The 9,742-nt window shown below is 31.7% G+C and overlaps 2 protein-coding genes across 4 annotated transcripts; both read left to right on the top strand.

The window, feature by feature from the left end:
- The first annotated feature begins 692 nt into the window (after nucleotides 1-692).
- On the top strand, nucleotides 693-3,661 carry LOC110613590 (transcription factor bHLH68). The gene is made up of 9 exons (XM_021754802.2): nucleotides 693-965; nucleotides 1,330-1,645; nucleotides 1,789-1,863; nucleotides 2,054-2,119; nucleotides 2,372-2,437; nucleotides 2,616-2,672; nucleotides 2,799-2,843; nucleotides 2,999-3,046; nucleotides 3,273-3,661. The coding sequence occupies exons 1-9, from the start codon at nucleotides 766-768 to the stop codon at nucleotides 3,399-3,401; spliced, it is 1,002 nt and encodes a 333-aa protein (XP_021610494.1). The 5' UTR covers nucleotides 693-765; the 3' UTR covers nucleotides 3,402-3,661.
- Nucleotides 3,662-5,811: 2,150 nt separating this feature from the next.
- LOC110613592 (probable inactive nicotinamidase At3g16190) lies at nucleotides 5,812-9,508 on the top strand. Of its 3 annotated transcripts, none has more exons than XM_021754806.2 (6): nucleotides 5,812-5,882; nucleotides 7,087-7,255; nucleotides 7,370-7,483; nucleotides 8,055-8,289; nucleotides 8,376-8,492; nucleotides 8,782-9,237. In XM_021754806.2, the coding sequence occupies exons 2-6, from the start codon at nucleotides 7,208-7,210 to the stop codon at nucleotides 8,820-8,822; spliced, it is 555 nt and encodes a 184-aa protein (XP_021610498.1). In that variant the 5' UTR covers nucleotides 5,812-5,882; nucleotides 7,087-7,207; the 3' UTR covers nucleotides 8,823-9,237. The 3 variants fall into 3 exon arrangements, with proteins under 3 accessions (XP_021610498.1, XP_021610497.1, XP_021610499.1); XM_021754805.2 differs by having other exon boundaries at nucleotides 5,814-5,882; nucleotides 9,225-9,508; XM_021754807.2 differs by having other exon boundaries at nucleotides 5,815-5,882; nucleotides 8,649-9,237.
- The last annotated feature ends 234 nt before the right edge of the window (nucleotides 9,509-9,742 follow it).

The following is a 9,742-nucleotide window of genomic DNA, read 5'->3' as shown; positions in this document are numbered from 1 at the left end:
TACTATAAAATAATTAAAATTAATATTACCGAACAGGTCTAGTACATGTATAATTGGTATGAGGATAGGAGTTTCCATTTGCTATATACCCCTTTTTTCCTATTATGCTGAAATTTTTAGGGCTATTTTCTACATAGATTCAGTGTTCCTGCCTGCTGAGTTGAATTATTGCAGTAGAAAAGAGAGAGAATGATAATTTGAAGAAGACAAAAATACTATAAATTATAACCTAAATCCTACTCTAACCCTAATTCAAACACAATTCCAATGTACCACCTCAAATCAAGGAAGCAAGTTATGTAAGCTTTCCTACAAAAACATTAGTTTATGAACTGAAAACACTGCCCACCAGCTTTTCTTGCCCCACTTTATAATAAAGCTAAAGCAAAGAATAAGAAAGGCAAATAAATAAATGAAAGGAAGAAAGAAAGAAAGAAAGAAAGGGAAGGGAACATATGCAAAGGTCCCTAACCCCACATCTCTATAAAAATTCTTTGAGAAAATGGACTCAGTTTTTTCAACATCATCTGAGAAAGAGAGATTCAAAGGGCTTGTAAGCTTTTGGATAAACAAGGAAATGTGACAAAGTGAAAGAAAGTGAAGGGACAAAGAACTTGTATTTTTATATAGTTCCTTTTTGAAGTCAGCTGGAAATTGGAGTGTGCTTCTTCTTCTTTTCTGGAAATTGGAGTGTGCTTCTTCTTCTTTTTTTTTTTTTTTTTTTTTTAAATTATTGCAGAAAGCTTTCTCATCTGTGGAAAGCTAATGATGGCAGGAAACCCTAGCTGGTGGAACATGCATCCACCATCACAGCAGCCTTCTTCTTTGTTATCTTCATCTCTTTCTCCATCTCTCTTCCCTTCTCAATATGTGCTCGGATCTTCTTCTTCTTCTTCTTCTTCATTCCCTTTCAATTCTTTGCCTGATAACCAAGAACTTCCTCAGTCATGGAGCCAACTGCTTTTGTATGATCCCTCCTTTTAAGTTCACTTCTTATTATATGTTATATGCTGTACTTATTCACAGTGTTTCTTTAATTTCTGATTTACAGATCATATATCATTTATTCTGCAACAGTGACACTATCTACTAAATATATATATTTATTGATTTTCTCTTTTCGTTCCATTAAAATTCAAAGCTATGACAAATTGTATGAGCTATGTTTCCCTCTCTTTTCTCTCGGCCTTTCTAAATTATCCATTATTATCATCAGTAATTAGCTATATAGAGATATATACACAGAATGAATCATGGGTTTTCAGCTTTTGTAACTAACAAAAACGTTGGCAGCTGCTTGTGTTAACCTCGAGTTTTTTTTTTTTTTAGGGGTGGTTTGCCAGGAGAAGAAGATAGGTTTTGCCTGAGTCACTTCCAAAACAAGAAGTTGGAAGATTGTGAAGACCAAATTTTGAATCCATATCCAAGGGTTTCTGTAGTTGCTGATATAAAGCGAGAAGTTTCTCGAAAGAGCAACTTGTACGGTCATGGAGATGAAGAATTTCAGCTGCCAAGACCTACCTGGTCACCAGCAATCCCAGTTTCCTCCCCTAGGTCTTGTGTTACAAGTCTAAGTAGTAATGTACTCGAATACTCTTTTAACAAGCCAGATACGAGGAATCAACATCCAGATCAATCATCTGAGGTAATAGAGAGAAAGAGAGGAAACTATTACTCCTTCTTCCTTAAATTTTTGTGTTCAATACTAAATCTCATGATATGTATGAATTGTCAAGTGAATCTGTTCATCTGGGTTTTTCTTATTTCCTTTCTTTCTTTGATATATAGTGCAATAGCACAGCCACCGGTGGAATGTGCAAGAAGCCTAGGGTTCAGCCGTCTTCAAGCCAACAACCTCTAAAGGTATATAGCAGCTTTATGAGCGTGGGCATGCGCCTGTCAAGTAATGTCTTTCTTGATTGTCTATTTCTTTAGGCATGTGTGATTCTTCTGCTTTGTTTCATCTATGAAATTAAAATATAATAAATTTTTTAACAAATCTCAGTGCTCTATAACTTAATCTTTTATTTTGTATGTTAATCCAACGATTCAGGTAAGGAAGGAGAAGTTGGGTGACAGAATCACAGCCCTTCACCAGCTAGTTTCCCCATTTGGGAAGGTAAAATCTCTTCTCCTCTTCATCCACAAACTCTGAACAGAAAGAAAGAAGAATAAATAAGCAGTGATCTTCTTCTTCTTCTTCTTCTTCTTCTCTATGATAAAACCCATAAAGCCTTTGTTTTTTAAAAGAACAATTTTTTGTTTTTTAGTCATCAGATTCAGAGCTCTCAGGGTGCTGTTTATCTTTACTCTTTTGGCTCTCTCTTTTTGACGTTAAAGGGGTGTAAGCTGACGTGTTCATGTTTTGCAGACTGACACAGCTTCTGTCTTGTTAGAAGCTATTGGATATATAAGATTCCTTCAGAGTCAAATTGAGGTGATGTTTTCTTCCACATTACATTTTTTTTTTATAGTATCTGCTAGAAACACTCAGAATCAGTGAGAAGAATTCTGTAAAAGTGATAAATTATTGGAGCTTTTTCTAATCATTAAATCTTTAGTTATGGAAGTCACACAAATTTTATTCTCTCTTTTGCTTCCTTTCAACTTTGCAGGCCCTTAGCTCCCCTTACTTGGCCACTGCATCATCAAACATGAGCAACCAGCAGTCTGTAAGTACCCACACACACACCCACACATTCCTCTTTTCCCAATGCAAGACCAAGATTCTCTCCTTCTTTCACTCTTCTGTCTATGCACATGTGCTGCTCTGTTAAACAAGTTTTTTTTTTTGTTAGGTTCAAGGAGAAAGGAATTCTGTTTTTCCTGAAGACCCAGGTCAGGTATGCTTTATTGGAAAAAAAAATCACTACCTAGTTTAAAAAAACCCACTAATACTTTTTCGAAAACTATTATATTAGTGTGTAAAGAAAAGGATTAAAAAGAAAATCACTAATACTTTTTCTTTTCTTTTCTCTCCTTTTGATTTTTCACTTAGCTGTTGAATGACATCTGCCTCAAAAGAAAAGGAGATCGTAACCAGCAGGTAATATTTTCTTCTCTCTTTCTTTCTTTCTTTTTTTTTTTTTTTTGCAATATCTTTTTAGTCTTTACATCTTCTTCATTTGACTTGTTGTTCTTTTAGTGTATTAAAGCTATTGACTGCATTATTACTTTAGAATCATCATTACCCTCATTCTCATCATTGTTCTGTTTATCACACATAGAAAGTAACAAGATCACTGGAATTATCGTTTGATCAAATCTATCAGGATAGCAATGAGAAGCCAAAGGACTTGAGGAGTAGAGGGCTGTGCTTGGTTCCTGTGTCTTGCACCCACCATGTTGGAAGCGATAATGGTGCTGACTACTGGGCTCCGGCGATCGGTGGAGGGTTTTGAAGCTCCCTCTCTTTTTTTTTGTTTGGATGGACTTGGAGCATTTAATTGAATGATATAACATCATGAGCAGTCACCCTGCAGCAATCTAAGGCTAATTGCTCTTGATGCTATGTGTTCTAAAGATTGGAAAATGCCCAATTAATTAAGGTAATACTCTTCTGGTGTTGCCTTAATTAATTCGTCTATGTTATAGAGCTTCATGTCTATGAAGCTTATTAATGAATGTACTTATTAAGAAAATTAGCATTACTTCTTTTCTCTTTTTACTGTTTTCTAAGTTTTGAATTATCATCATTCCTTAAAAAAATTAAGGGTTGAAATTAGACAAATTAAATTGGTTTAGAAAATTTTAAATTGAACCATATCTGGAACAAACATTATATTGAAAATGCTATAAAATATAACTATAATTATTTAAAAAAATGCCAAGAATTTACTTTATTTTTGTTAATTTTTGAATGGCAAATGGCCTGAATCTGTACCTTGTGTTTTTCAAAACCCTTTGATTTTAAAATGTCTGAAATTATTGCAGTAACAAAAGGAAATATATATTATTCATCCTACACTGCAACTACACAACAAAAAACTGTACTCTTCCATTCCTTTCAATAAAATAAAAAATTCAAAATAGATATTTTTTTATATAAAAAAAATTATTTATGCGAACAATAGTCCTTTTCTCCTCAAAGGGCAACTTTTTATTATGGTTATTTTTTTTTTTTACAAAAATACATTATAAAATTACAATGATGACATGCCGTTTATAAATAGCTTGGTAGTCAGATCAGTAAAATGATTAATTGACTATAGAATTTATGAAAAAAAGTAAATATTGAAAATACACTCGATAAGAAATTATAATTTTAATATTAATTTTTATATTAAAATTAATATTGCAATGCGGAAAAAAGACTTATAATCTGACGAATTAATAAATTATACAGTTGGATCAAAATTACAGAAGAAAAATATACACCCTAAAATCTCAAATTGACAATGATCCGCTGAACAACGACGAGCGTCATAATCAAATTAGAATAAACTGGCAAATTATTGTGAAGATAACGTACCTTTAGAATATCAGGAAAATAAGAAAATTCATATTTGCTCTTTACATATCTATTCCTCAAAATAACAAAAATTATTTGTTTTAAAACTTTTTTATAAAAAAAAATTGTCGGTATCCGACCCGAAATATGCTTATGTGGACCCATTCTTGGGTCTCTTTGGACTATTCAATAGATGCACTCGAAGTGAGCTGGGGCATACTTCCTTTTCCTCTGGTCTGACACGTGTCTTCCATTATAAATTTATTATTCAAAATTTAATTTGATAGTAAATAGTAAATCTAAAAGTTATCATTTTTAACTCCCCGATTTTCATTTTAAAAAAAATTAAACACATATTTAATATTTTTTAGAAAAAATAAAACTACAACTCAATATAATCGAGAAATATTTTATTAATAAAATAATATTTAAAAATTATACTATAATTTATTATTAATTTTTTAAATTTTAATTTAATCATTTAATTATAATGAAATAAATTAAAATATTTAATTTTATTATTTAAAATTTAAAATTTTTTAATTTAAATACAAATTAAGGCAAATATTTTACTTTTCTCAACTTTATTATTATTATTACTATTTTGTTACTAAGGGAAATTAAAAGTCCAACTCAATAAATTTTCTTTTATGCTTTGTCAGCTCATCCAAATGATGATAAGCACATCACATTATGATTAGTTATTAATTATAATCAACTTAATATAAATTCAATTTAGTAAAAATTTAAATTTAATTTAATAATATTCATATTTTTATTTTTTTTTAAATTAAATTGAAATATAATCCAACATATTTAAATTTTTTCAAATGTATCTACCACCAAATTAATTATGAATGTTAATAATAGCTATATTCAATGAGAATATAAAAAAACTATTTGCATTGTGTTAACCTATTAATTATATTTAATTTTTATATTTTTTTCTGCCAAAAAATTAAATAAATATATGGTGGGTATATAAATTTATATTTAAATCTTTAATTTAATAGTAATTAAATTTATAACTTTGTCCCATTTCCTAATCTCTTATAACTTTGTCAAAATAGTCTTTTAAATGAAACTTAATAAATGATTCTTTGTTCTATATAATTTAAATATTTTTAGTTACCTTCTTAATCATCATGTAAAAAGTACACATCAAATCATAAATGTAATCATGGTCTTCCACTGATAAACTTCTAAAGTAACAGTAAAATATATTTTATAATTTTATTTTTATCTTATAAAATAGTATTTTGTTAGGGAAAATAATTTTTTATATTTTAATTAAGGTAATAGAGCAATTTATTTTTCGTTTTTCTTTATTTAATTTCCTTTTATTTTTTCATTTCCTTCCTCTGTAACGAGAAATTTACAATAATAGAGACAAATGCAACTAGACTACAAACTTGTAAAAATTAATAAAAGGGTAATTTACGATTTAGTTTCTGGGTATTGTCACTATTAACAAGTCAGTCCCTATATTTTTAGAAACCTATTAAAACGTCCTTATGCTTTCTCTCCGTCAACGAAATAGTCCTTTTATCTATTTTTACCGTTAAAAATATAGTAAAAGACTAAATTATCTCCAATTATTTTTCTCTTCCTCCTCCTTCCTTTTCTTCTTCATCAATTCTTCTTCCTTTTATTTCTTCTTCTTCTGCTTCTTCTTCTGCTTCTTCTCCTTCTTCTTCTTCTTCTTCTGTTTTTTCTCCTTCTTCTTCTGCTTCTTCTCCTTTTTCTTCTTTTGCTTCTTTTTCTTCTTTTTCTTCTTTATCTTCTTCTTCTTCTTCTCCTTCTTCTCCTTCTTCTCCTTCTTTTTCTTCTTTTCTTCTTTATCTTCTTCTTCTTCTTCTCATTCTTCTCCTTTTTCTTCTTCTTTTTCTTCTTTTTCTTCTTTCTCTCCTTCTTCTTCTTCTTCTCCTTCTTCTTCTTCTTCTCCTTCTTCTTTTTCTTCTTTCTCTCCTTCTTCTTCTTCTTCTTCTTCTTCTTCTTTTTCGGAGGAGGAGGAGGAGGAGGAGGAAGAGGAGGAGGAGGAGGAGAAGGAGGAGGAAGAGGAAAGAAAAGATAGGGACTATTTTGTTGATAAAAAGAAACAATAAGGATGTTTTAATAGATCTGAAAAAAGATAGGGACTATTTCGTTGACAAAAAGAAACAATAAAGACGTTTTAATATATTTCTAAAAATATAGGGAGGGACGATTTCGTTGACAGAAAGAAACGATGAGGAGGGACTATTTCGTTGACTTAAATAAACGATAAGAATGTTTTAATAAATGTGAGAAAAGATAGGGACTATTTCATTGATGGAAAAAAATAATAAGGACGTTTTAATAGATATGAAAAAAGATAAAAATATTTTAATAGATTTTTGAAAATATAAGGACTAACTTGTTAATAATTACAATATACAAGTACTAAATAAATGGTTTTATTTGAGGGTAAAATTGGATTTTAAAAATTTTCTCTCTCCACCTTTATCTAATTTTAACGACAAATAGGACGGAAGGACTATTTCGTTGACGGAAATAAAACATAAGGACGTTTTAATAGGTTTTTAAAAATATAAGGACTGACTTGTTAATAATGTCAATACTCAGGGATTAAATCATAAATTACCCTTAATAAAAAGACATAAAGAAAAAGGAAAAACTTGCAGATGCAGTGCTTGTTTAGATTGGAAGAGAAACTGTAATCTTCTCCTTTTTGAAGTTTCATTCTTTGAGCTGGTGTTGCAAATTTTGTAAACTAACATGGGAGATAAATGGAAGCAGACTGCTCTGTTGGTAATTGACATGCAGGTCTATTTCTCTTCCACTCTCTCTCTCTCTGTGTGCGTGTGAACCTCTATAGGTATGTGGGTAGTTGCATCTGAAGTTCTACATGAATTTGTTGTGGTTTTTTGTGGATTTCAGAATGATTTTATTCTTGAGGATGGGTTGATGAGAGTCGATGGAGGGGAAGCCATTGTTCCCAATGTCATAAAGGCAGTCGAAATCGCTAGGCATCATGGCGTTCTAGTAGTCTGGGTAATCTTCTTCTGTTTTCTGTTGATTTTAGGCAAGCAATTCAGTTCTCTTTCTTTAATAAGCTCTGTTTTCTCCTGGGTAAGTTGTAATTCTTGGGAAATTTTAGTTGCCATAGAAAAGTGTATGAATTTCTGTTGCGAAACAATATTCCAAAGGTAATTGCTAGATCCCAACTTCTCTGTGCTGTTTGTTAGGCAATAATGTTCAGTAACTATTGTAACTCATAGGAATTTCTGAAAATTTGGGGCTCTACTTGGATTTGGGGGTACTTGATGTTATGTTAGTAGAAAATTGTACAGAGAAAATTTTAGGGACTGTTCAGTTAGTGACTTTAAGGACCCTTTTTGTGGGGAATTTGGAAGTTAATATCTTACTTGCCTATTGTTTATCTCAGAAAGGAAAGAAAACCGTGTGCTTACCTGAGAGTATTTCTACTTTGCTTTGTTCTTTTCATAATTTGTTTATTGCTCGGCTTGATTTTGATCTATTCCTTGTGGACACAAGTTGAAAAACTCTAGTTCATAAGTCTCTACGTGCAGATGGTGAATGTTATGGGAATTTGTGGGTTTAGGTTGTCCGTGAACATGATCCACTAGGAAGAGATGTGGAACTTTTTCGCCGGCATTTGTACTCTTCAGGGAAAGTGGGTCCTACTTCTAAGGGAAGCAAGGGAGCGGAACTGGTTGATGGCCTTGTGATCAAAGAAGGGGATTATAAGATAGTGAAGACACGCTTCAGTGCATTTTTTAACACCCATCTTCATTCATTTCTGCAGACGGAGGGAATTAAGAGTTTGGTGATAGTTGGTAATTGCAATTTTAGGAGAAAATAGAATAATTTAATGAGATATTGTTGATGTATGGGTGATTTGAGTTATCCTTGTTATTTTTAGGTGTTCAAACTCCAAATTGCATTAGGCAGACTGTCTTTGATGCAGTAGCACTGGATTATGAAAATGTTTCTGTTATTGTTGATGCCACAGCTGCTGCGACACCAGATGTACATGTTGGTAAGTATTCTTAGACTGTCTTGAATTTGCTGTAGTTCAATTATAGGAATCTCTTTACAGAGCTGGATGGAGGAAAAAAAAGATCCACATAGCCAACCCAACTAGTTTGGGATTAAGACTTGGTTGTTGTTGTTGTTGTTGTTATTGTTATAATAGCATGTGAATGAAGGCAGATGAAGTGAAATAGTAACTTTTATGGAGGAGAAATTAAGATCTTTGTATTGGCTGCTTCCCTCAGATTTTTGGATCTGCATATGAATTTCTGATACTCTCTAAAAATGCCCACCAGATTTGAATGCACGGAGAAGGAACAATTGTGGCATGATATAATTTTAGATGGCTACCAGATAAACATTTTGCATCTGACTTCAGATACTTCTAAATGAGGTGAAGCCAAACTAAAGTCACTAGTTCATGACACCATTAGCATTTTACTAAGGAAATAAGATCTACCTATTCATTATTTCACAGCACTGCTTATCTCTGTGCTCAGAAAACAAATGAAAACCTGATTTCTCCATCTATCATTCTACCTTTTGCACTCCCTCTTTGAAGACTACATGTGTCAGTGAAAACCTTTCTAGTGTTTTCCCATTCAGCTTGCTCTGTAAATTGGATGTTCTTTTAATTTGTTGATAGTTTATAATCTTTGTAATATCATGTGTTTGAATTTTGATTGGCTTTAAAAGTTGGCATTCATGAGCAACCTGGATTTCTGTTTGAATGAAACAGCCAATATCTTTGACATGAAAAATATTGGAGTCAGAATCCCAACATTACAGGAATGGCATGAGTCTGAAGCTTGATCTAATCGACGACTGTACAAGGTTCGACCTCTCTTATATGGTCCTTTTATAGTTTTCGTGCAATCTATATCATGCACGTGGCAGTTTGTGTTAGAATGAATTAATAGCATAGTACTTGGGAGTTGAAGCTGGAATAATATGTTAAACATTTGAATACTTGTGAATTTGAAATAGTTAGCATCTTGCAAGTGAACCATTCAGGTCTCTTAACTTCCTTCTTATCAAGATAATTACTGAATATTGAATGTGAACGCCAAAGGCTTCATAAGCACAGTGATGTTCAGTGGTTGGATTTGGAATTAAAACAATTTGATGAATGATGGAGATTGGAGCCTACTAAAACTATGAGGTGGTGTTTGGAACCATATAATCAGGAGAATTTATCCAATTACCATTGTAAAATAAAAATTTTCATAAAAATAAATCTCATTAAAAATTTATTTA

Source organism: Manihot esculenta, chromosome 4 (assembly GCF_001659605.2).
Source record: "Manihot esculenta cultivar AM560-2 chromosome 4, M.esculenta_v8, whole genome shotgun sequence".
NCBI lineage: Eukaryota > Viridiplantae > Streptophyta > Magnoliopsida > Malpighiales > Euphorbiaceae > Manihot > Manihot esculenta.
Note: the sequence above shows the minus strand (reverse complement) of the source record. Positions and strands in the feature narration are given on the sequence as shown.